Source organism: Zophobas morio, unplaced genomic scaffold (genome assembly GCF_036711695.1).
Source record: "Zophobas morio isolate AGI-343-1 ecotype UQ-CSIRO unplaced genomic scaffold, CSIRO_AGI_Zmor_V1 ptg000014l, whole genome shotgun sequence".
Taxonomy (NCBI): domain Eukaryota; kingdom Metazoa; phylum Arthropoda; class Insecta; order Coleoptera; family Tenebrionidae; genus Zophobas; species Zophobas morio.
In genome coordinates this window covers 22,023,931-22,049,555 of record NW_026972119.1, presented here as the reverse complement: position 1 = coordinate 22,049,555, position 25,625 = coordinate 22,023,931, and the positions used below count along the sequence as shown (strand labels likewise).

The 25,625-nt window shown below is 34.4% G+C and overlaps 5 protein-coding genes across 8 annotated transcripts; all 5 read right to left on the bottom strand.

Annotated features, from left to right (window-relative positions):
• Nucleotides 1-7: 7 nt before the first annotated feature.
• Nucleotides 8-748, bottom strand: LOC135128897 (phenoloxidase-activating factor 2-like; the record flags this gene model as incomplete). The annotated part of the gene is made up of 2 exons (XM_064055975.1): nt 8-250; nt 302-748. Coding segments are annotated over 2 exons (645 nt in total), but the record flags the coding sequence as incomplete, so codon positions are not given.
• Nucleotides 749-4,732: 3,984 nt separating this feature from the next.
• LOC135128645 (phenoloxidase-activating factor 2-like) lies at nt 4,733-5,878 on the bottom strand. Its single transcript, XM_064055611.1, has 2 exons — nt 5,024-5,878; nt 4,733-4,968 (listed from the first exon to the last, which is right to left on the bottom strand). The coding sequence occupies exons 1-2, from the start codon at nt 5,876-5,878 to the stop codon at nt 4,774-4,776; spliced, it is 1,050 nt and encodes a 349-aa protein (XP_063911681.1). The 3' UTR covers nt 4,733-4,773.
• Nucleotides 5,879-5,971: 93 nt separating this feature from the next.
• Nucleotides 5,972-7,838, bottom strand: LOC135128641 (phenoloxidase-activating factor 2-like). 2 transcript variants are annotated; one of them, XM_064055605.1, is made up of 5 exons: nt 7,769-7,817; nt 7,237-7,678; nt 6,758-7,186; nt 6,279-6,711; nt 5,972-6,227 (listed from the first exon to the last, which is right to left on the bottom strand). In XM_064055605.1, exons 2-5 carry the CDS (start codon nt 7,500-7,502, stop codon nt 6,030-6,032), a joined length of 1,326 nt encoding a protein of 441 aa, XP_063911675.1. In that variant the 5' UTR covers nt 7,503-7,678; nt 7,769-7,817; the 3' UTR covers nt 5,972-6,029. The 2 variants fall into 2 exon arrangements, with proteins under 2 accessions (XP_063911675.1, XP_063911674.1); XM_064055604.1 differs by having other exon boundaries at nt 7,237-7,838.
• A 231-nt stretch (nt 7,839-8,069) lies between these two features.
• On the bottom strand, nt 8,070-20,061 carry LOC135128642 (phenoloxidase-activating factor 2-like). 3 transcript variants are annotated; one of them, XM_064055606.1, is made up of 5 exons: nt 19,979-20,061; nt 19,615-19,913; nt 13,252-13,635; nt 12,771-13,209; nt 8,070-8,341 (listed from the first exon to the last, which is right to left on the bottom strand). In XM_064055606.1, the coding sequence occupies exons 2-5, from the start codon at nt 19,878-19,880 to the stop codon at nt 8,147-8,149; spliced, it is 1,284 nt and encodes a 427-aa protein (XP_063911676.1). In that variant the 5' UTR covers nt 19,881-19,913; nt 19,979-20,061; the 3' UTR covers nt 8,070-8,146. The 3 variants fall into 3 exon arrangements, with proteins under 3 accessions (XP_063911676.1, XP_063911677.1, XP_063911678.1); XM_064055607.1 differs by having other exon boundaries at nt 19,969-19,987; XM_064055608.1 differs by lacking the exon at nt 19,979-20,061 and having other exon boundaries at nt 12,771-13,203; nt 19,615-19,962.
• Nucleotides 20,062-20,074: 13 nt separating this feature from the next.
• LOC135128648 (phenoloxidase-activating factor 2-like) lies at nt 20,075-20,981 on the bottom strand. The gene has a single exon (XM_064055613.1). It carries the CDS (start codon nt 20,893-20,895, stop codon nt 20,161-20,163), a length of 735 nt encoding a protein of 244 aa, XP_063911683.1. The 5' UTR covers nt 20,896-20,981; the 3' UTR covers nt 20,075-20,160.
• Nucleotides 20,982-25,625: the final 4,644 nt, after the last annotated feature.

The following is a 25,625-nucleotide window of genomic DNA, read 5'->3' as shown; positions in this document are numbered from 1 at the left end:
TAAAATGACTTTATTCGAGACTAATTTACATAAATAACGAACACCGCTGTAATTATACGATGTATGAATCGATACCGATGCCTGTTTCTTGCAATTTAAGGTCGATCCAATTTCGGAAGTTGGCCACGTCGGTGTAGACTCCAGGGACTTGGTTTTCGCCACAGCCGATCCCCCAGGCCACTATACCCACTTGGAGGTAGCGATTGGGGTTGGAAGGGTCTGGACACACCAAAGGACTACCACCATCGCCCTAGGGACAAACCATCAAACTTGAGACTTTCTGGGTGGTAATATAACTTACCGTGCATGTGTCTAAACCGGGCTCGCCGCCTGCACAGGTGAAGGAACGGTGAAGAATGAAGGAATTCCCGAGACGGGTTTTCCTAAGGGCGTCCTGACAAGGTTGATTCTGGACTATTGGGAGCTGCAATTTTTTTAGAATGACGGCGTATTGGCCCTCTTGCCCGAACCTGTCTTTGCCCCAGCCTGTGGCAAAGCATTCCCTGGAATCGAAGTGTTGGTTGTCTTGGGGTAAACACACCGTCCCGATGCTTCTGGTCTTGGTTAAGGGACGATCCAGGATTAGGAGGGCCACGTCGTTGTAGAGATTCCCTTTGGTGAAGTGGTTGTGGACGATTTTTCGTTCGATGTTACGTTCCTGGTGTGGAATGCGCTCGTTCTGGGTCTGGGTGTCCCATTCCCCGGCTCGAATCTTGATGTCGTTGATGTTCACACTACAAACGTTAAGTTAGTGTGGTTTATGACGGATTTTAAGTTTTTCGTTTTTCATTGTTTAAATTTTTAGTTTCGTCAATTTTTGGATTTTCCAATTTAACATTTTTTCGGTTTTTCGATTTTTCAATGTTAATGTTCAATTTAACTTTAAGGATCAACAATGGCAAAATTATAAAATCAAAAATGGAAAAACGAAAAAGTGTTAAACCTTGGAAATTCTAAAAACTGGAAATTAAAAACTTGAAAAATTGAAGAATCGAAAAATTCAACAATCGAAATATTAAAAATTTAGAATCTCAAGAATCCAAAAGTTGCAAAACTGAAAAATTGATATTGAAAATCGGAGACTGAAAATTTGAAAAATTGAATAAACGAAAAATTGTACAATCGGGAGAATTATTGAAAAAAAAAATAAAGGAAATGAAAAAATGAAACTTGTGATATAACCGGGAGAAAATGAGAAATAAGACCAAAAGTTTCGGTTTTTCAATGTTCTGATTTTATAATTTTTCTTCTTTTTAAATATAAAATTGTTAAAATTTTGGATTTTTAATTTTTCGATTGTCCAATATTTGGTTTCGTCAATTTTTCAATTGAAGTTTTTCTAGTTTTCATTTTAAATACATTGTAATAATAAAATTTAAAAAAACTCACTTTTACAATTTTACGAATTTTGATTATTGCAATTTTCCTCTTTTTAATCTTTCCATTTTTAATTATTCAATTTCTCAATATTTAATTTTTCGTTTTTTCGATCTTTTATTAATGCTATAGTATTTCGACTTTACAATTTTGATGAGTCTATAATTACTCAATTTTACAATTTTCGCTTTTCCAATTTTTCGGTTTTTAAGTGTCTCGTTTTTAGTTTTTCAGTGTTTCAAGTTTTTGGATTTTGCAATTTTTAACTTTTTCGATTTCGATTTTTCAGTATTTCGGTTTTCAACTTTTCGAATCAAAAAAGGAAACATTGCAAAATTGAAAAATCAAAAATGAAAAAACGAAAAAATCTAAAAACTGAAAATCAAGAACTTGAAAAATTGAAGAACCGAAAAATTGACAAATCGAAAGATTAAAATAAAAAGTGAGAAACTTAAAAATTTAAAAAGTGTAAAATAAAAAACGAAATACTAAAAAAATAAAAAATCGGAAAATCGGGTATGTAACTGAGAAATCCAAAAATTGCAAAATTGAAAAATTTAAAATTGGAATATTGAGGAATTGAAAAATTGAATAAACGAAAAAATATAAAATCGAAAGAAACATAAAAAAATAAAGATAATAAAAACGAAAGATATGATTATAAACTTGAGAAAATGAACAATAAAATCAAGAACCTTCAGTTTTTCAATGTTCTGATTTCATATTTTCTATGTGAAAATTTTCAAATTTTGGGTTTTTAGTTTTCCGATTTTTCTACTTTTAGATTTTTAAATTTTTCGCTTTTTCAATTTTAGATTTTAGACTTTTTCGATTTTCCAATTTTTCGTTTCTGCAATTTTTAAAATGTTTCACCTTTTCACTTTCACGAATTTTGAATATTGCAATTTTTCGATTTTTAATTTTTTCATTTTTGGTTTTTAATTTCTCAATATTCAATTTTTCAATTTTTCGATTTTAAATTTTTCAGTTTTTTAATCTTACAATTTTTGGTTTTTCCAATTGTTTACTGTCGCTTTTTTTTTCCAATTTTTCATTTTTTCGGTTTTTCGATTTTTCAGTTTTTTCCGATTTTTTCTTTCTCGATTTTTCAATTTTTCGATTTTCAACATTTCAAATCAAAAATGGAAGCATTGCAAGACTGCAAAATCAAAAACGAAAAAACGTAAAAGTGTAAAATGAAAAGTTTGGAAAGTGTAAAAACTGGAAATCAAGAATTTGAGACATTAAAGAACCGACAAATTGAAAAATCGAATTATTAAAAATTGAGAAACTTAAGAATCGAAAAAATGCTAAATGAAAAAACGAAATATTGTATAACCGAAATATGGAAAATGAAAGAAATCTGAAAATCGCATATGTAATTGGGAAAACCAAAAATTCCAAAACTGAAAAATTGAAACTTGGAAAGTCGAGGAATTGAAATTGAAGAATCAGAGAATGAAAATTTGAAAAACCGAATCGGAAGAAACATAAAAAATAAAAGAAATGAAAAAAGGGAAGTTAACTATGATATAAACTCGAGAAAATGAAAAATAAAGTCAAGAACTTTCGGTTTTTTATTGTTCTAATTTAGTATTTTTTATTTTTTTCAATGTGAAATTTTTCAAATTTTAGATTTTTAAATTTTCATTTTCTCAATATTTAATTTTTAATTTTTCGTTCTTTTATTAATCTTACAGTTTTTATACTTTACAATTTTGATGATTCTATACTTTTTTAATTTTACACTTTTTGGGTTTTCCGATTTTTCACTTTCACGTTTTTTCTTCTTTCCAATTTTTCTATTCATTAATTTTTTTGATTTTTAAGTTTCTCGGTTTTACTTTTCCAGTGTTTCAATTTTTGTTTCTTTCCGCAATTTTTCGGTTTTTAATTTTTCAATTTCTCGATGTGTATTTAATTTTCCAGTTTTTCGATCTTTCAATTTTTGGCTTTTTCAATTTTTCTGTTTCACGTTTTTCTTATTTCCAATTTCCCGATTCATTAATTTTTTCGAATTTTAAGTTTTTCTTTTGAGTGTTTCAACTTTTAGTTTCGTCGATTTGAAATTTTTCGATACTCCACTTTTTGGATTTTTCGATTTAACTTTCCGAATCAAAAATGGCAAAATTATAAAATCAAAATGGAAAAACGAAAAAGTATTAAATGAAAACTTTGGAAATTCTAAAAACTGAAAATCAAGGACTTGAAAAATTCAAGAACCGAAAAATTGGAAAATCGAAATATTAAAAATTGAGAAACTTAAGAATCCAAAAATTGTAAAACTGAAAAATTTAAAAGCGGAAAATCGAAAAACTGATATTGAAAAATCGGGGATTGAAAATTTGAAAAAATGAATAAACGAAAAATTATGCAATCGGGAGAACAATCGCAAAAAAATACAGGAAATGAAAAAACGAAACTTACGATATAAGCTGGAGAAAATGAAAAATAAAATCAAAACTTTCGGTTTTTCAATGCCCTGATTTTATAATTTTTCTTCTTTTTAAATGTAAAATATTTCAAATTTAGGGTTTTTTATTTTTAGATTTTCCAATATTTGGTTTCGTCAATTTTTCATTTGAAGTTTTTCTAGATTTCATTTTAAATATATAATAATAATACTAATAAAATTTAAAAAATGTTCACTTTTTCAATTTTACGAATTTTGACTATTGCAATTTTTCGATTTTTACTTTTTCCATTTTAAATTTTTTAATTTCTCAGTATTTAGTTTTTCATTTTTTGCATCTCGAAAGACACAAAAAAATAAACAAAATTGAAGAAACGTAAAATTGAAAAATCGAACAATTAAAAACAAAAAAATTGAAAAACGAAAAATTGTGATTTCAAAAAATGATACAATCGAAGGAAAAGAAAAAACGAAAAAATGTTACACCAAAAAATTGTAAAAATGAAGAATTAATAATCGAGAAAATGAAAAAATTATACTCCTACATTAAGAACTTGAAAAATTGAAAACAAAAAATTGGAACATCAAAAAATGTAAAATTGAGAAAGTGAAAAATAATTTCAATAACCTGAAAAAGTGAAGAATCGAAAAATTGAAAAATTTGAAAGTCCAGAATTAAAAACATTGAGAAAATCACAGTTGAAAAAACTAAAAATTAGTTATAATATCAAAAAACTGTAAAATTGAAGAAAAAGGAAAATGATAAAATTTGATTCTGCGAATATTATTTTAATAACAAAATGAAGAAACGACAGACAAACGGAAACGGAAGACCTACATTTTCGTATTTTACCACAATTATTTCTACCATGTTGAGTTGGAGATTGAAAATGCAAAATATTTTTATTATTATATAAAAATGATATCTTATTTTTTGACCCCACTAAACTGTATTCAAGTACAAAGTACATCACTTTATTAACTTAATCATTCTTCGAATACGAGTGTGAACTGTACCCCAGCTCAGTTAACTTGTATTTAATCCATTCTCGGAATTGTACCACATCAGCGTAAACAGTTGGAGTGGTACCACCACAATCAATTCCCCAAGAAACAATACCAATCTGGAAATACCGTTTAGAGGAATCGGGACAAACCAGCGGGCCACCACCATCTCCCTAAAAGTAGCCAGAATAAAAAATAGTACCAGAAATTACCAAACACAAAAAGTACCACACAAACATCGTCACCAGTTTTGGTACCAGCGCACATAAAAGAGTGCTGCAACAAAAACTGCCCTCCCACTTTTTTCCTCAAAACATCTTGACACACTTTATTTGGTACTTTCGCCACACGCTTCAATTTTTCAGGAAAAACATTGTCTGAATCACTAACCATACAATCTTCTTGATTAATATCGTCAAGAGTTTTTGGTACACATATAGTACCTATGTTGTTAGTTCCAACCAAGGAACTATTCAAAATTAAAATAGCTACGTCATTGTACAGAGCGCTCGACAAATAATGCTCGTGAATTATGACTTCAGAGACGTTTTTTTCTTGTTCTCCGACTGCCACTTTGATTTGGTTGGACTGAAACCTTTCGACACAGTGAGCAGCGGTTAGTACCACCACAGGCGACAGTAAAGAACCTCCACAAAACGGTCTATTGGTACTATCAGACGTGTTGAACAAACCTACCATCCAGTCAGTTTCGTCAGAGACCCCACAAGTCGGCTTGAAGTCGAAATTGACAGTAGGGGCGTGTTCTATGTTAACCGTCGTCGGACGACTCAACTGACAACACACTTCCAAATAGTGTCCACAGCGAGGGTCACTTCTGGACCTCGGTTCCTTAATAGCTGAACCATCCACTTCTGGATAGTCCACAACCGTGTTAGTAAGTGGGTCGCAGTTGTAGTACGGCACACACAAATATCGCCCTTTTTGGACACCTTCGCCGCATTTGGGGATAGCCCCGACGGACTCAGGGGGCGGTGTTGGAACCTCCACGTAATTGTCGAAAAAATCGTAGGCACCACTTAAGCAAAAACTGGTCAAAGCTAACAAGATCGTCGAGGTACTCATCGTTCCACTGTGTCAATGTTACAACTCGACGCCGGTTTTTATTTCGATTATGCATAAGGAAGTCGGTTTATCTATGTAGAAAGTGCAATCGACTTGGATAAAAATGACTTTATTCGAGACTAATTTACATAAATAACGAACACCGCTGTAATTATACGATGTATGAATCGATACCGATGCCTGTTTCTTGCAATTTAAGGTCGATCCAATTTCGGAAGTTGGCCACGTCGGTGTAGACTCCAGGGACTTGATTTTCGCCACAGCCGATCCCCCAGGCCACTATACCCACTTGGAGGTAGCGATTGGGGTTGGAAGGGTCGGGACACACCAAAGGACTGCCACCATCGCCCTAGGGATAAACCATCAGACTTGAGACTTTCTGGGTGGTAATATAACTTACCGTGCACGTGTCTAAACCGGGCTCGCCGCCTGCACAAGTGAAGGAACGGTGAAGAATGAAGGAATTCCCGAGACGGGTTTTCCTGAGGGCGTCCTGACAAGGTTGATTCTGGACTAGTGGCAGCTGCAATTTTTTTAGAATGACGGCGTATTGGCCCTCTTGCCCGAACCTGTCTTTGCCCCAGCCTGTGGCAAAGCATTCCCTGGAATCGAAGTGTTGGTTGTCTTGGGGTAAACACACCGTCCCGATGCTTCTGGTCTTGGTTAAGGGACGATCCAGGATTAGGAGGGCGACGTCGTTGTACAGATTCCCTTTGGTGAAGTGGTTGTGGACGATTTTTCGTTCGATGTTACGTTCCTGGTGCGGAATGCGCTCGTTCTGGGTCTGGGTGTCCCATTCCCCGGCTCGAATCTTGATATCGTTGATGTTCACACTACAAACGTTAAGTTAGTGTGGTTTATGACGGATTGTAGTCTTACGTGTGGACGCAGTGTGCCCCAGTTAAAACCACCTTAGGTCCGATCAAGGAACCTCCACAAACAGCTATGTTTTCTCCAGATTTGGGGTTCTTTCGGAGAATTGCCACCATCCAGGGGAATTCGCCAAAGTTAGCTTCGTTGGTACCACCAACCAAGTTAAAATCGAGACCTTGGTTGTTTCTAAGTCCGCAGTTTACGCGTCGACTTGTGTTCTGACTGGGTGTTGGGGTATCGTCCTCTTGTGGAGGGAGCGGTTTGGGTCTGGGTTCTGGTGGTGAAGTTGGTCTGGGTGTGGGTCTCGTCGGTGGGATAGTTTGGGTACCACCGTCAACCACACGGTCGTCGGTACCATCATCCGTACTGTCACCCACTTTGCAACAAATCTCCAAGTAGTGGTCACACTTGGACTCGTCGTCTTCATCTCCGAGTCTAAATAAATATTTCAATGAAGATATTCTATGCTACGAGTGAGTTCTTACCGTATGTTGATCTTGTTGGCGCCGTCTAAGTCTGGGTTTACCTCCACGGTGTTGGTGTCCGGGTTGCAGTTGTAGTAGGGCACACACACGAATTTGTTTTCCTGGGCACCTTCACCACACTTGGCTAAAGCCCCGATGCTCTTGAGCGGAGGAGGTGTGACTTCTTCGTAGTCATCTCCGAAGATGCTATTAATAGCGTCGTCTTTGCTATTTTGTGCCAGAATTAAGTGTGTCGATGCAAAAAGTACAAGGATAAACAGCTTCATTCTGAAGCTATGACTAGACACAATGTGAAATTATAAACTGGTCGAGGAGCAAACGAAGCGTGAAGAGTTGTGTTCTTATTAAATTGATTCAGGGGAATACCGTCTCGTAACAAAATCCCACCGGCTGATTTCCACTTTTACTGGTAGTCGTCGGACAAGGTTGAAGGTTATCTGTGCTTTATTTAGATTGTTGTGTGCTAATGAGAAAATCAACTCGGCGGAACGAATACTTAATTGGTACTAAAAACAAGTATAATAGGTCTTACCCTGGAACCACGACTTAGACACCAGTTCGGGTCTCGTTGGTTTTTAAGCACTACAAAGAGTGGGAAATAAGTGAGAATAATAGAGATGGTTGTTATTAATCTTGGATGACGTCGATGAAACAGGTTTACCTTATGCACGACTCCAGTGTTAACGACATTTGTTACGTGGTGGGATATGGTTTTATCAATTCGTTGGAACAAAAACAAGAGGAAAACCCACCTGATAAGGAGTTCACGGACAATCCACTTTTAAATTATCGTTTCGTAGAAAGTGAGCTGCAGTCGGTCAAAAGGTCACAGATACCACAATCATATCAAAACTTTATTATGTGTACAGACTTAAGTCAGAGATCAAGGATTGCTAAACAATATAGAAATTTAAGCAACGTATGGCTTATTGCTAAGGTTCAGTCTTTGCATGGTCTGGTCCACCCAATTTCTAAATTTCGCAACGTCAGCGTAAACTCCTGGGACCTCGGTCCCACAACCAATTCCCCAAGCCACGATTCCAACTTGCACATACCGACCTGGGTTTTTCGGGTCTGGACACACAAGGGGACTTCCACCGTCACCCTATAACCCACAATTGATTACTTTAAGTACCACCTAGTCGTACAATTGCACGCAAATGTTTTGAGCCTATGGGCGGATCATTTTTGCCGATCGTCATCGAAGGAGGCGGTCCAAATCGTCCAAGGGCAGAATTTGTAGGTAGGCTCAAACTACAACGAAATTTACGTGATGACCAAATTCTTACTCTGAATTAGTTTTAATGTTATAAATACCCTATCTCAAATGTTCAGAATATGATGAGTCTATACTTGTGATTTACCATTCCATTTATATTTTTTGGATTTGTTTATACATACAGGGTGACTCAAAAAAAATAATGACTGAGTAAATTTATTTTATTGAAGAAATCAAGAATTGCAAAACTGAATGCTTTGAAATCTTGTCAATTAGTTGGAACCTGAGCCCAATTTTTTTTGCAATATCTGTGATGTGCTATTAGTTTCCGTAAGTTATAAAATTAGAAAAAAAAACCTATTCTGCTCTAATAAAATCGAGAATATGCTCAAAACCACACCAATATTAGGTCTAATTGTGCCAACCATAGTTATAAAATTCATACTAAAATAAGTCACGGACATTTTTTGAAGTGTACTACATTTCAAAAAACAAAAAAAATGTTCAGTTTATAAACTTCATAATTTTGGTTCAAAGTTTATCAATCATGTTTGACGCTTTACTTTATCCGTTTATTACTTCCGACATCTTTTCGGTGACAAATTTAATCTTGGCATACTTCAGCGTAGTTAGTGAACTCGTTGTGACCACTGAAATATACAAAGAGTAAATTTTGAAATAGAACGAAAGTCGAAGAATACTTTCAAAGCTACGATCAAAATGTATTTGCTTATCTTCGCCAAAAAATGCATGACGTCATCGTAAAATTTGATATGATGAGTCTATACCTGTGATTTATCATTGCAGTAATATTTTTTAGATTTACTTATACAGTCTGTCTCAAAAAAAGGTCACTTCGATTTTCGATTTTTCGTTTTTTCGACCAACCATTTCATCGAATTAGATTTTTCAGTTTCAATTTTTCTATCAACTTTTCGATTTTATTACTTACCAATTTTCTGATTTTTCAAATTTGCGGTATTTTGAAGTTTCGAGTTTTTAGTTTTTTCGTTTTTCGATTTTTTAATTTTTCGTTTTTTTTTATTTTTCGATGTTTCGATTTTTTGAATTGCCATTCTTTCAATTTTCGATTTTTCGTCTTTCCATTTTTAGATTTTTGGATTTTTCTGTTCGTCAGTTTTTAGATTTTGCAATTTTTTGCATTTTTCGATTATATTTTGCTTTCCGATAGTTTAATTTTTGAATTTTCGGTTTTTCCATTTTACGATTTGGGATTTTTCAATTTTTCGGTTTTTTAATTTTTCGTATTTCGATTTTCGATTTTTCAGTTTTGTGGATTTGTGTCCGTTTTTTCGATTTTTAGAATATTGATTAATCGAATTTTCGATTTTTGAGCATTTCCATTTTTCGATTATCATTTTTACGATTTTTCAAAATCTCGATATTCGAGTTTTCGATTTTCCATTTTTCAAATTTTCAATTTTTAATTTTGCTTTTTTCGATTGTTGCGTTTTAGAATTTTCCCTTCTTCAGCTTTTAGATGTCAATTTTGTTACTTTCCGATTTTCCACTTTTCGATTTTTTTATTTTTTTTCGATCGTCGTTTTTTCGATTTTCAATTTTCCGGTTTTTTGATTTTTCAATTTTTAGGCTTTGCAATTTTTTTACTTTTCGTTTTGTCGAGTATTTGTTTCATCGAAGTTTCGGTTTTTCCATTTTCCGATTTTCGATTTTTCGATTTTCCATTTTTAGATATTTTTCGATTTTTCTGTTCGTCATTTTTGAGACTTTGCAATTTTTACTTTTCCACTTTTCTATTATTTTAGTTTCGAATTATTCGATTTTTGAATTTTCGTTTTTTTTTTCATTTTTCGATTTCCAATTTTTAATTTTTCGATTTTTCGGTTTTTTAATTTGTCGATTCTCGATATTCCGATTTTAGATTTTTCGATTTTCCAATCTTCGATTTTTCAATTTCCAGTTTTCGATTTTCCCCTTTTTGATTTTATGATTTTTCGATTTTTCTGTTCGTCAGTTTTTAGGCTTTGCAATTTGTTTACTTTTCGATTTTTCGATTATTTTACTTCCAATTTTTTGATTTTTGAATTGTCGACTTTTAGAGTTTTCAATATTATGGATTTTCGGTTTTCCTATTTTTCGATTTTTCGGTTTTTTGATTTTTCAATTCTCGGTTTTTCAATCTTGCAAATTTTCGATTTTTCAGATTTGTGAATTTCCAGTTTTTCGATCGACCTACGTATTAGATTCATTGAATTTTCGATTTTCGGTTTTTCCATTTTTAAATTTTTGATTTTCCAGTTTTGTATTTTCAGATTTTCTGTTTTTCGCATATCTGATTTATCAAATTTTCGATTTTTCGGCTTTTCGATTTTTCGATATTTGATTTTCGAATTTTCGATTGTTCAGTTTTCCATTTTTAGACTTCAATTTTTTTACTTTTCGATTTTCCAAATTTTCGAGTTTCAAATTTCAGATGTTTGATTTTTCGATTTTCTTTTTAAATGTTTGAATTTTTCGGTTTTGATTTTTCGAATTTTTGATTTTTAATTTTTCCATTCTTGGGTTCTTAGATTTCAATTTTCTTTCTTTTAAATTTTTCGATATTCTATTTTCCGCTTTTCAGAATTTTCGATTTTCAGTTTTCAGACTTTCGATCATTAGAATTTTGGATTTTTCAGTTTTATGATTTTTCGATTTTTCGAAAATTTGAGTAGTCGAATTTTCGATTTTTCAATTCATCGATTTTTCTATGTTCAATTTTTCAATTTAAATTTTGCGAATTTCAATTTGTCCATTGTCGATTTTTAGAATTTTCGGTTTTTCAGTTTTTCTATTCTCAACTGTTAGACTTCAATTTTTTTACTTCCCGATTTTTTGGTTTTCGAATTCAATTTTCAGAATTTCCAAGTTTCTTTATTCAGATTTTCGATTTTCCACTTTTTCGATTTTAGATTTTTCGAATTTTTGTTTTTCCAATTTTTCTGTTCGTTTCAGTTTTTAGGCTTTGCAATTTTTTTCTACTTTATATATTTTGATTATATTAATTTCCGATTTTTTGTATTTTTGTTTTTGATTTTTTTAATTTTCAATATTACAAATTTTTGACTTTTCGATTTTTTGGTTTTCCCGTTTTTCAATTTTCGATTTTTCGATTTTTGAGGTTTGTGAATTTCCACTTTTCGATCGACCTAGGTATTTGATTCATTGAATTTTCGATTTTTTGATTAGCCATTTTTAGATTTTCGATTTTTACGATTTGTATTTTTCGATTTTCTGTTTTTTGCATTAGTGAATTTCAGTTTTTCCGATTTTTGATTTTGCGCATATTTGATTAATCAAATTTTCGAAAAAGTTACCATGCTTACAAAAATTTCAAAACATCTACAATATTTCAAAGTATTCAGTTTTGCTATTCTTGATTTCTTCAATAAAATAAATTGACTCAGTCATTAACTTTTTTGAGACACCCTGTATAACCAAATCTAAAAAATATTAATGCAGTGATAAATCACAAGTATAGAAACTCATCATATTTTATACATTTAAGATAGGATTTATTCTGCAAAATTTTGAGGTGACGTCATAAATTTTTTAGAGGGGATAAGCAAATATATTTTAATTAAAAATGTATTATGTTTATCATGACTTTAAAACATCTGCAAGATTTCAAATTATTCGATTTTGCAAAGTCAAAATTAAATTGCAAAATATTGTTTTATAATTTTGATTTTTTTTCCAAAAATCTGGACGTTTCGGATAAAAACTCAACACGGAGTCATAAACTACATGTGTAGGACTATGTTACTGTATACAATTTAAAACCCATTTCCTATGCATAAATTTGAATTGACGTCATCAGATTATTGGTGGGGATGATTAGACAAATTTAATAAATTTGCGACATTTATGAAAAAAATATCAGTTAACAAAAATGGCACGTTTTTATTATTATGCCAGTTACATGTCACTCAACGACAATATCGTTTTTTTTTTTAAGAGTATTTTATTTGAAAAAGTGATGAAATTTTTTATACGGAACAATTGGTTGAAATATGTTATAAAGCAAAATAATTCATGTCCGGACCATCGTTACTCTCGAACGAAAGTGACCATTATTTTATGGGAACAACTACCTGCTAAATCTTCTCCGACAAATTCGAGAGAACTGGTGTGAGCCATAAATATTTCTTACCAAATGTAAACTTCGTTGTAGTTTGAGCCTACCTACAAATTCTGCCCTTGAAGGATTTGGACCGCCTTCTTCGGTGAGGGCAGGCAAAAATGATCCGCCCATAGGCTCAAAACATTTGCGTGCGATTGTACCATAACCCACCGTGCAGGTGTCTTTTCCAGGAACGCCCCCAGCGCAGACGAAGCTAGCGTCCAACTCGAAGTTATGTCCAAGTCTTGTGTCCCTAAGAGCCGCTTCACACTCCTTCCTAGGCACTATAGGCAAATCAATCTTTTTGAGGATCACCTGAAACTGACCCTCGCGCCCGAACAAATCCTTCCCCCACCCAGTCGCATAGCACTCCTTCGATACAACCTCTTCATCCTGTTCCGGCAGACAAACCGTCCCGATGTGTCTAGCCTTAGAAAACGGCTTTTCCAAAACCAGGAGCGCCACGTCGTTGAACAGATGCTTGTCGTCGAATTTTTCGTGGATGATTATTTCTTTGACGTTGCGTTCCTGGTAGGGGTAGCGCTCGTTTTGGCTCTGGGTTTCCCACTCGCCGGCGCGAACCTTGAGGTCTTCGGGGTTGAACCTAAAACTTGAGTGAGTTGGGGTGTTTTGTTTGAGCGTGGAGAGTTACTTTCCGACGCAGTGGGCTCCCGTTAGGACTACTCTGGGTGCGATTAGGGAGCCGCCGCACTCCGCCAGAACCGGGTCGACTGATGGGTTGTAGTTGGTTTTCAAGATGGCGACCATCCACGGGAATTCGCCGTATTCGGCTTCGTTGTGGGTGTTGCCGGTGATTTTGAAGCCGACGCCGTTGATGTTGCGGATTCCGCATTGGGATAGGCGGCTGGGGGGGGGTTTGTGGTCGGGGGTGGGTTCGGGTGGGGCGGGGGTTGGGGTTGGGGATGGTGTGGGGGGGGTTGGCCCGGTTGGGGTGGGGGGCATGGGGGAGGTTCCGTGGTTTCCGATTGGGCAGCAGACGTGGAGAATTTCGGTGCAAGGGCTGTCTTCGCCTAACCTGGAATTGTGAAAAGTTCAATTAGGCAACGTTTTCTTCTCATGATATGGGGAAACTGAACAAACGAATCATCGAAATGTTGGATTGGACGAAAAAATTATAAAATTGAAATATCGAAAAACTGATAAATCGACATAACGAAAAATTGAAAAATTAAAAATCGAAAAAAATGAAAATCCGAAAAACTGTCAAAAAACCAAGACATCGAAAAGGCGCAAAATCGAAAAATTAAAACATCGAGAAATCGAGAACGAAACACTTAAAAAAAAGCAAAAAATCAAAGAATCGTCAAACGTCAAATTGAAAAAACGGAATATCCTAAAACTGAAAAATCGAAACATTGAAAAATTGCAACATCGAGAAATTGAAAAACTGAAAAAAATTTTAAATTCGATAACCGAAAAATTAAAAAATCGAAGAATTGAAAATTTGAAAAGTTGAAAAATAGAAAAATTTAAAAACCTGATCTAAAGTCGAAAAATTGAAAAATTAAAACATCCGAGAAATCGAAACATGGAAAGATTGAGAAATTGAAAAGTCGAGCAGTCGAAAACTTGAGAAATCCAAATGGCGCAAAATCGAAAACTTACAATTGAAAAACTGAAAAATTTTAAATAATAAAGATCTATAATCGAAAAATCAAAAAATTAAAAAAAAGATAAATTAAACAGTCGAATAATAGAAACGTCGAAATCTCCATAAGTCGAAAAATCGATAAATTAAAAAATCCAGAAAAATTGAAATATAGAAACGTTGCGAAATTAAAAGATGAAAAGAGGTCGTGAAATCAAAAAAGTCGAGAAGTGAAACTGAAAATTATAATTTAAAATAAAACTATGAATCGAAAAATTTAAAAATTGAAAAATCTAAAACCGAGAAGTCGAAAAGTCGAAAAATCGAGAAATTAAAAAGTCGAAAGACGATGAAGAGGATGAAAAGGACGAAAAGGACGAGAATGACGAAAAGGAAAGGAAGAAAAGTATAAAAAGTATAAAAAGTATAAAAAGTATAAAAAGTATAAAAAGTATAAAAAGTATAAAAAGTATAAAAAGTATAAAAAGTATAAAAAGTATAAAAAGTATAAAAAGTATAAAAAGTATAAAAAGTATAAAAAGTATAAAAAGTATAAAAAGTATAAAAAGTATAAAAAGTATAAAAAGTATAAAAAGTATAAAAAGTATAAAAAGTATAAAAAGTATAAAAAGTATAAAAAGTATAAAAAGTATAAAAAGTATAAAAAGTATAAAAAGTATAAAAAGTAAAAATAGGACGAAGAGGACGAAAAGGATGAAAAGAACGAAAAGGATGAAAAGGACGAAAAGGACGAAAATGAGGAAAAGGACGAAAAGAACAAAAAGGATGAAAAGAACGAAAAGGACGAAAGGACGAAAAGGACGAAGTGGACGGAGGACGAGAAGAACGAAGGGGACGAGAAGGACGAGAAGGATGAGGAGGAAAAGGAAAAGACGAAAAGGACGAAAAGAAAACTATAAAAAGTGTCAAGGACGAAAAGGACTAAAAGGACGAAAAGGACGAAAAGGACGAAAAGGACGAAAAGACGAAAAGGATGAAAAGGACGAAAAGAACAAAAAGGACGAAAAGGACGAAAGGACGAAAAGAACGAAAGGACGAAGTGGACGGAGGACGAGAAGAACGAAGAGGACGAGAAGGACGACAAGGACGAAAAGGATGAAAAGGATGAAAGGACGAAAATGACGAAGTGGAGGAAGAGGACGAGAAGGACGAAGAGAACAAGAAGGACGAGAAGGACGAAAAGGAAAAGACGAAAAGGACGAAAAGGATAAAAAGTATAACAAGTATAAAAACTATAAGAAGTATAAATAGTATCAAGGACGAATAGGACGAGAAGGACTAGAAGGACGAGAAGAACGAGAAGGACGAGAAGGACGAGAAGGACAAAAAGGACGAATAGGACGAAAAGGACGAAAGGAAGAAAAGGACGAAAGGACAAAAAGGACGAAGTGGACGAAGAGGACGACAAGGACGAAGGGAACGAAGAGGACGAAAAGGACGAAGGGGACGAAGAGGATAAAGAGGACGAGAAGTACGAAGAGGACGAGAAGGAAGAAAAGGACGAAGAGGACGAAGAGGACGAAGAGGACGAGAAGGACGGGGAGGGCGATACGGACGAGGACGAGGAGGACGACGAAGACGAGGGGGACGAAAAGGACGAAAACGATGAAAAGGATGAAAAGGACGAAGAGGACGAAGAGGACGAGAAGGACGAGGAGGACAAGGAGGATGAGGAGGACGAGGGGGACGAGAAGGACGAAGAGGAAGAAATGGACGAATAGGACGAGAAGGACGAAAAGGACAAAAAGGACGAAGAGGACGAGAAAGACGAGAAGGACGAGAAGGACGAAAAGGACGAAAAGGATGAAAAGGACGAAGTGGACGGAGGATGAGAAGAACGAAGAGGACGAGAAGGACGAGAAGGATGAGAAGGACGAGAAGGATGAGAAGGAGGAAATGGAAAGACGAAAAGGACGAAAAGAAAACTATAAAAAGTATCAAGGACGAAAAGGACTAAAAGGACGAAAAGGACGAAAAGGATGAAAAGGATGAAAGGACGAAAAGGACGAAGTGGAGGAAGAGGACGAGAAGGACGAAGAGAACAAGAAGGACGAAAAGGACTAAATGAACATAAAGGACGAAAAGAACAAAAAGGACGAAAGGCCGAAAAGTACGAAGGACGAGAAGAACAAAGAGGACGAGAAGGATGAGAAGGAGGAAAAGGACGAAAAGGAAGAAAAGGATGAGAGGACGAAAAGGACGAAGTGGAGGAAGAGGACGAGAAGGACGAAGAGAACAAGAAGGATGAGAAGGACGAAAAGGAAAAGACGAAAAGGACGAAAAGGATAAAGAGTATAACAAGTATAAAAACTATAAAAAGTATCAAGGACGAAAAGGACTAAAAGGACGAGAAGGACTAGAAGGACGAGAAGAACGAGAAGGACGAGAAGGACGAATAGGACGAAAAGGACGAAAGGAAGAAAAAGACGAAAGGACAAAAAGGACGAAGTGGACGAAGAGGACGACAAGGACGAAGAGGATGAGAAGGACAAGAAGGACGAAAAGGAAAAGACGAAAGGGACGAAAAGGATAATGAGTATAAAAAGTATCAAGGACGAAGAGGAGGAAAAGGACGAAGAGGACGAAGGGAACGAAGAGGACGAAAAGGACGAAGGGGACGAAGAGGATAAAGAGGACGAGAAGTACGAAGAGGACGAGAAGGAAGAAAAGGACAAAGAGGACGAAGAGGACGAAGAGGACGAAGAGGACGAAGAGGACGAAGAGGACGAGAAGGACGAGAAGGACGAGAAGGACGAGGAGGCCGAGGAGGCCGAGGAGGCCGAGGAGGACGAGGAGGACGAGGGGGACGAGAAGGACGAAGAGGAAGTAATGGACGAATAGGACGAGAAGAACGGAAAGGACAAAAAGGACGAAGAGGACAAGAAGGACGAGAAGGACGAAAAGGACGAAAAGGACGTAAAGGATGAAATGGATAAAAAGGATGAAGAGAATGAGGAGGATGATGACGACGAAAAGGACGAGAAATACGAAAAGGACGAAAAGGGCGATAAGGACGAAAAGGAGAGTATAAAGAGTATAAAAAGTATCAACAGAATGAAAACGATGAAAAGGACGAAAATGAGGAAAAGGATACAGAGTATAAAAAATATAAAAAGTATAAGTAGAAATCGACAATTCGAGAAGTCTAAAACCCGAAATTGCCGAAAAAAATTATAAATAGAAAAACTGAAAAATTTTAAATAATAAAAATCGCTACTTGAAAAATTGAATAATTAACAAAAAAGAGAAATTGAAATGAATAACAGAAACGTCGAAATCTCGATAAATCGAGAAGTTGATAAATCGAAAAATTTAAAAAATCGAAGAATAATAGAAAAATTGAGAACTCGAAAAATCGCAACTTCGAGAAACTGAAATATTGAAACGTTGAGAATACGAAACATGAAAAGATCGGGAACTCGAAGAATAAAAAAATCGAGAAGTAGAAAAATTGAGAATGAAAAATTGAAAATTTTAAAATTAAAAAAAAATCGAAGATTTTAAAAATCGAAAATTTGAAGAAGCGAAAAATCTAGAACGGAAGCGAAATTGAGGAATCAAAAAATTGAAAAATCCCAAAACTGAAATGTCGAAAATTAAGTAATCGAAAAATACAAAATCGAGTAAATGAAAAATTGAAAACTCGGGAAATTGAAAAATCCAGACATCGAAAAATCGAAAACGGAAAATTTAAAAAACCAAAAACCTAAAAAATCGAAAGATTGAAAAATCGAATAATTAAGAAACTAAAAAATCGAGAAATCGAAAAGTCGAGAAATTGTAGAATCAAAAAACCAAAAAATCCGAAAACTGAACTATAGAAAAATAAAAAATTCGAAAAAGAATGGAGAAATCGAAAAATCGAAAGTTCAAAAAATTGATAGATCGAAAAATGTTTACTCCTAATTTTTTCCAAAAATCTCCATGTATAGGATATAATAAAATAACAAATTTTAAAAATCAAAAACTTAAAAAAGCCATCGAATCATGGAAAGATCGAGAAATCGAGAATTCCAAAAGTCGAGAAACAGAAATAGAATTAAAAATTGAAAAATTGAAAATTAAAAAAAAATCGGTAATCGCAAAATTTAAAAAAATTTAAAATCGATAAACTGAACAATCAAATAATACAAACGTCGAAACCTCGATAAATTGAGAAATCGACAAATCGAAAAATTAAAAAATCGAGAAAAATTGCAAAAGGGAATTGGGAAAATTCGAGAAATCGAAAAATCCAAAATCCAAAAAATCGAAAGTTCGAAAAATTGTTATAAAATTTATTTTTTTTTTCCAAAAATCTCGATGTCTTTAATAAAAATTCAACACGAATTCATAAATCACAAGTTCAAGACAATGTTACTTTTTAATACTGAAATAAGATTTTTCGACAAAACTGTAAAATGACATCATTAATTCCTGTGTTGAGTGAAAGAAAAGTATTATTCTGTTTCTGTGAACGTTCATTCTTGCTTAATGGTCATAATTATTGAAAATTTGAAACTAATACAACCATTTACAGTTATACTCGATGACATCATTTACATTTAGGTTTCTTATCAAAACATTTTTTTTAAATCCCGTTAATTTAAAACTAGTTTCTTGGCCTATTAATTTAAGTATGAGTCAAAAACATTACCTAATCAACTCTTTAAAATGTTTTCTATTGATTTGACAACCACTTTATTCTCCATAATGAGGAAAACGGAGACATTCATTTCATAAAAGAATGTGAATGATAAATAAAGTGTATTGGAAATTCTCCCGACTCCTCTCATTAAATTTATAAAAGTCGCCGTGCACACAGATACCTATCTTACTTCTTGTTGATTTTATTCCAAACTGGTTTTACAACCCTGGAATAATTTCAAAAACTCCAGTTCGTTAACCAGCAATAAAATTACATTTTAGACCGGTCGAAGCCATCGAGACCCGACTCACAATTTTATGTACAGTTAATTTTTGCACACAATCGTGCTAACGTTTACACACAATACGGATTCAGCAAGGATACTCAATTATTTTTTAAATTCCACATAAACTCTTCCTTGAAACATAATAGAGTAAATTATTTATATTGGCAGCAAGTTTTTACATTTTATGCACCAGATTCACCGGAAACTTTATTGAATTTTGCGCACTGCGTATAATTTCTGTAATTTTGGCTTGTGTGATTGTCGCTGGAAACTTCCCGTGCAGCAATTCTATCGGAAAAAAAAAACGTTAGAGCAATTTTAAACTAATTACGTTATCATAAGCCATTCTAAAAATATGTTTATTATCCAAAACGGTGCTAGCGGGCCACTGGTGGACTTATCGACGTTGAATTAATTTAAAAATGGCTATATTTAGTGTTTAGGAAAAAAAAAGAGTTCAAACATAACCTACCTGATGTCGATCAAAGTACTGTAATCTATCTCCGGTGCTTCTTGTTCTTCTGGTATCGTCGTATTCGTTTCAGGGTCACATCTATGGTAAGGGACGCAATGGAGGAGCCCTTTCCCTTCACCCTCTCCGCACCTCTCCTGCGCCCCAAAACTACCCATCGTGGGTGTAGTTAGTATTTCGTAGTTCGTCGGTACGAACTCATTCTCGCCCCTTACTGGTACTAGTACTATCACAGAACAAAAAAATAGCCCAGCGAACCTCCACATTCTCAAAACTGATGGTACCACAGTGTTGGTCACCTAAAATTGGTCACAGATTACCAGTGACACTTTCATCACAACCTTAATAACCCACGAGTTCTCACCTGTAAACTTGACCTCCCCTCCACAAGCAATTACGCTATCTTAAACGTTCAATGGAAAACCACAGTCCGTGCCTGCGTTGACCTTACCCAGTTTTGCAACGAAATTAAAACAAATATTTTATTATAGGAGTAGTTAATTGTTTTTATTTATTGAAGATTTGGGTTATAAAATAAAACTGGTTTTAGTATTCGTAAGATCGGGTTTCTATACCCTTGGTCTTGATTTGTTCGTCAATCCAGTTTCTGAAGAGGGCTACGTTGACAAAGACATGAGGAGTGTCGACACAGCCGATGCCCCATGCCAAAATCCCGGATTGCTGGTACCGATTCTTTTGTCCTGGAATCGGGCAAGCTAAAGGACCTCCACCATCACCTCTGCACGTGTCTTTGTCTGCCTCCCCTGCACAAATAAAGCTCTCGTGAAGATCAAAGTCTTTCCCTAGTCTCGTCTTCCTCAAGCTTTCCTGGCACGTGTCTCGTGGTACCACCGGAAGGTCGATCTTGTGCAGGATCACCTGGTAGCGATCGTCCTTATCAAACACGTCCTTCCCCCATCCACTGGAATAACACCTGGCGTGATCCACGGTACCACCTTGAGGTGGTAAGCAAACCACGTTTACGTTCTCAGCGATTTCCACCGGGGTTTTCAAGAAGAGTAACGCTATATCGTTGTGTAGTGTCTTGGGGTAGTACTGGGGGTGCACTATGATGGTTTCCACTTCGCGCTCCTGGTACGGGTACAGTTCTTTGTTGGTCTGGGTGTCCCATTCCCCGGCGCGGATTTTGAAGTGGTTCTTGTTGGTGACGCAGTGGGCGGCGGTTAGTACGACGGAGGCGGTAATGAGGCTGCCCCCGCACTGGTACACGTGAGATTTCTGGGGGTTGTCGTCGGTGGTTTCGCGGAGGACCGCCACCATCCAGGGGAATTCTCCGTAATGGGCTTGGGTGTCGCGGGTGGGGGGTAAGCGGAAGTCGATGCCGTCGGGATTGTGGTGGCCGCAGCCGCTGCGTTTGGTTGGAGGAGGGGTTAGTGGGACTTCGACTTGGTTGGTTTTGTCGCAGCAGACTTCGATGTAGTGTTGGCAAGGGTCTTCATTGATGCTGGAAAAATTTTAGTTGGAAGTAACTAATGTGTACTACTGGGATCTGGTTGATATTCGTGGTACATTTACATTTTTAAAACAGACAGTTGGGACCCCCGAGAAGATTTTATATTTTAAAAAAAGACAGTTGGGACGACCTAGAAGGTTTCACATTATAAGAAATACATTTGGCGCTCCCGAGAAGGTTTTACAATTTTAAAAAAGATAACTGGGACCTCCGAGAAGGTTTCACATTAAAAAAAAATATATTTGGGGCCCCAGAGAAAATTTTATTTACATTTTTAAAAAAGATAACTGACACCCCCGAGAAGATTTCACACTTAAAAAAATATATACATATTTGGGACCCCCGAGAAGGTTCCACATTAAAAAAAGGACATTTGGCGCTCCCGAGGTTTTACATTTTTCAAAAAGACAACTAGGACCTACGACAAGGTTTCACATAAAAAAAAATACATTTGGGGCCTCCGAGAAGGTTTTTCAGTTTTAAAAAGGACAGTTGGAACCCTCGAGAAGGTTTCACATTAAAAAAAAAGAGATTTGGCGCTCCCGAGGTTTTACATTTTTAAGACGGTTCAGACCCCCGAGAAGGTTTCATATTCTTAAAAATAGACCGTTGGGACCCCCGAGAAGGTTTCACATTAAAAAAAAAATACATTTGTGGCTCTCGACAAGGTTTTACATTTTTAAAAAAGACAGTTGGGACCCCCCAAAAAGTTTCACAGTTTTAGAAAAATACATTTGGGCCCTCAACAAGGTTTTAGATTTTTAAAACAGTCAGTTGGGACCCCCGAGAAGGTTTTGCATTTTTAAAATAGACAGTTGAAACCCCCGAGAAGGTTTATATTTTTAAAAAAGACCGTTGGGACCCCCGAGAAGGTTTCACATTAAAAAAAGGACAGTTGGGACCCCCGAGAAGGTTTCACATTCTTAAAAATAGACTGTTGGGACCCCCGAGAAAATTTCACATTTTTAAAAAATACATTTGTGGCTCTCGAGAAGGCTTTACATTTTTAAAAAAGACAGTTGGGACCCCGAAAAAGTTTCACACTTTTAAAAAAAGTACATTTGGGCCCTCGGCAAGGTTTTATATTTTTAAAACAGCCAGTTGGGACCCCCGAGAAGGTTGTACATTTTTAAAACAGACAGTTGGGACCCCCGAGAAGGTTTTACATTTTTAAAACAGACAGTTGAAACCCCCGAGAAGGTTTACATTTTTAAAAAAGACAGTTGGGACCCCCGAGAAGGTTTCACATTAAAAAAAAGGACAGTTGGGACCCCGAGAAGGTTTCACATTCTTAAAAATAGACTGATGGGACCCCTGAGAAAGTTTCACATTTTTAAAAAAATACATTTGTGGCTCTCGAGAAGGCTTTACATTTTTAAAAAAGACAGTTGGGACCCCGAAAAAGTTTCACACTTTTAAAAAAAGTACATTTGGGCCCTCGGCAAGGTTTTATATTTTTAAAATAGCCAGTTGGGACCCCCGAGAAGGTTGTACATTTTTAAAACAGACAGTTGGGACCCCCGAGAAGGTTTTACATTTTTAAAACAAACAGTTGAAACCCCCGAGAAGGTTTACATTTTTAAAAAAGACAGTTGGGACCCCCGAGAAGGTTTCACATTAAAAAAAAGGACAGTTGGGACCCCCGAGAAGGTTTCACATTCTTAAAAATAGACTGTTGGGACCCCCGAGAAAGATTCACATTTTTAAAAAAATACATTTGTGGCTCTCGAGAAGGCTTTACATTTTTAAAAAAGACAGTTGAGACCCCCGAGAAAGTTGTACAATTTTAAAACAGACAGTTGGGACCCCCGAGAAGGTTTTACATTTTTAAAGCAGACAATTGAAACCCCCGAGAAGGTTTACATTTTTAAAAAAGACAGTTGGGACCCCCGAGAAGGTTTCACATTAAAAAAAGGACAGTTGGGACCCCCGAGAAGGTTTCACATTTTTAAAAAAATACATTTGTGGCTCTCGAGAAGGCTTTACATTTTTAAAAAAGACAGTTGGGACCCCCGAAAAAGTTTCACAGTTTTAAAAAAATACATTTGGGCCCTCGACAAGGTTTTATATTTTTAAAACAGCTAGTTGGGACCCCCGAGAGTGTTGTACATTTTTAAAACAGACAGTTGGGACCCCCGAGAAGGTTTCCATTTTTAAAAAAGACAACTGGGACCGACCACAAGCTTTCACATAAAAAAAATACAATTAGGGCCCCCGAGAAGGTTTCACATTTTTAAAAAAATATGTTTGGGCCCCCCGAGAAGGTTTTAGAGTTTTAAAAAAGACAGTTGGGACCCCCGAGAAGGTCTCACATTCTTAAAAATAGACAGTTGGGACCTCCGAGAAGATTTTATATTCTAAAAAAAAACCACTTGGCGCCTCCGAGAAAGTTTTACATTTTTAAAAAAGACAACTGGGGGTTTGAAGTTGAAAATCGAGTGATTGAGAAATCGAAAAATTACAAAATCTTAAAAACTGAAAATTCCAAAAGTGGAAATATTATTTAAAAAATTGCTGATCGTAAAACTGAAGAAACAATAATTGAAAAATCGAAAATTGCAAAATCGTAAAATTTAAAAAATTGAAAAAACGAGAAACTAAAAATCAAAACGTTGAAAAATAAAAAAAAGTGCAAAATAAATATCGAAAAATTGCAACATTGTGAAATCAATTTACAGAAAATTTTAAAATTGAAAAATAAGTTAATTATGAATATTATGATATATGAAAAATTAAATAAAAAAAAAATGAAAATCGGGTGATCGAAAAGTTAAAAAAAATCAAAATTTTAAAAACTGGAATTCTAAACACTGAAAAAACGAGGAATCAATTGAAAAATCAAAAAACCGTGACTTTGAAACATCGAACATTGCGAAATCCAAAAGTTAAAAAATCGAAAAATTTTAAAATAAAAACTAGAAAAATTTCTAATAAAATAACTGAAGAAGCGAGAAATTGAAAAATCGAAAAATTGCAAAACAAAAGACGAAGCATCAAAAAATCGAAAAACGAGATAATTGTAAAAGTGAAAATTGAAAAATCAAAAAGTTGTAAGACTGAAACATCGAAAGATTGAAAAATCGAAATATTTCAAATTGAAAATGAGAAAAGTTCAAAAAAAAAACCGGAAGAAACGAAAAGTTGCAAAATCAAAAAAAAATCACAAAATTGAAAAAGTGAAAGAACAAAAAGTTGAAAAATCGAGAAACATCGAAAAAACGTAAATTTAAAACATCCAAAAATTGTAAAAGTAAAAAAAATGCAAAATAAAAATCCAAAAACTTAAAACATTGAAAACTGCCACGGTGTAAAATTTAATAATCGAAACATTTTTCCAAAATGTAAAATTCAAAAAATTGCAAATCCAAAAATGAATGAGATGAAAACATTTCTAATAAAATAATTGAACAAGCGAGAAATTGAAAAATCGAAAAATTGCAAAACAAAAAACGGAGCATCAAAACATCGAAAAACGAGATAATTGTAAAAATGAAAACTGAAAAAATTCGAAAAATCGAGAAGTTGAAGAAACAAAAATTAAAAAAATGAAAAATTGTAAAATCGAAAAGTTGTAAGACTGGAAGAATCGAAATATTTAAAACTGAAAATTAGAAAAGGTGCTGTTCAAAAAAAAAACAGAAGAAACGTAATGTTGCAAAATCGAAAAAGTCACAAAATTGAAAAATCGAAAATGCCAAGTTTCAAAATAAAAAAAATTGAAAAAGTGAAAGAACAAAAGTCGAAATATCGAGAAACATCGAAAAAACGAAAATTTAAAACATCCAAAAATTGTAAAATTAAAAAAAAAATGCAAAATAAAAATCCAAAAACTTAAAACATTGAAAATTGTCACGGTGTAAAATTTAATAATGGAAACAGTTTTCTAAAATGTAAAATTCAAAAAATTGCAATTCCAAAAATGAATTGTATGAAAAAATGTAAAGCTACTTAGTTCGTAAAAGTGAAAAGTTGAAAACTGAGAAATAGAAAAAACAGGTAATTAAGAAATCGAAAAGTTACAAAATCTTAAAAAGTGAAAATTACAAAAGTGTAAAAATTTTACAAAAAGTGCTGAAGAAATAAAAATTGAAAAATCGAAAATTGCAAAATCGTAAAATTAAAATTCGAAAAATTGAAAAAACGAGAAACTAAAAATTAAAAAAAAATGCAACACTGTAAAATCAATTTACAGAAAATTTTAAAATTGAAAATTCGAAAAATTGCAAATCAAAAAATAGGTTAATTGAAAATATGAAAACTAAACAAAAAAAATTGAGAATCGGGTGATTGAGAAATTAAAAAAAAAAAAACAAAATTTTAAAAATTGAAAAATCGAAAAACCGTGACTGAAACATCGAAAATTTACGAAATTCAAAAGTTAAAAAATCGAAAAATTTTAAAATGAAAATTAAAAAAATTTCTAATAAAATAACTGAAGAAGCGAGAAATTGAAAAATCGAAAAATTGCAAAACAAAAAACGGAGCATCAAAACGTCGAAAAACGAGATAATTGTAAAAATAAAAACTGAAAAAAATT

What these genes read in the sequence shown, in the direction of transcription:
- LOC135128645 (XM_064055611.1), bottom strand. Translation starts at nt 5,878, where the DNA reads ATGAGTACCTCGACGATCTTGTTAGCTTTGACCAGTTTTTGCTTAAGT. An exon ending in CTGGTGACGATGTTTGTGTG is followed by an intron (nt 4,969 to 5,023) that starts GTACTTTTTGTG and finishes GGCTACTTTTAG; the next exon opens with GGAGATGGTGGTGGCCCGCT.
- LOC135128641 (XM_064055604.1), bottom strand. Translation starts at nt 7,502, where the DNA reads ATGAAGCTGTTTATCCTTGTACTTTTTGCATCGACACACTTAATTCTG. An exon ending in GCCAACAAGATCAACATACG is followed by an intron (nt 7,187 to 7,236) that starts GTAAGAACTCAC and finishes ATATTTATTTAG; the next exon opens with ACTCGGAGATGAAGACGACG. An exon ending in CCGGTTTAGACACGTGCACG is followed by an intron (nt 6,228 to 6,278) that starts GTAAGTTATATT and finishes GTTTATCCCTAG; the next exon opens with GGCGATGGTGGCAGTCCTTT.
- LOC135128642 (XM_064055606.1), bottom strand. Translation starts at nt 19,880, where the DNA reads ATGTGGAGGTTCGCTGGGCTATTTTTTTGTTCTGTGATAGTACTAGTA. An exon ending in GGAGCCCACTGCGTCGGAAA is followed by an intron (nt 13,210 to 13,251) that starts GTAACTCTCCAC and finishes AACTCACTCAAG; the next exon opens with TTTTAGGTTCAACCCCGAAG. An exon ending in CTGGAAAAGACACCTGCACG is followed by an intron (nt 8,342 to 12,770) that starts GTGGGTTATGGT and finishes TGTGGGTTATAG; the next exon opens with GGTGACGGTGGAAGTCCCCT.
- LOC135128648 (XM_064055613.1), bottom strand. Translation starts at nt 20,895, where the DNA reads ATGGTGGCGGTCCTCCGCGAAACCACCGACGACAACCCCCAGAAATCT.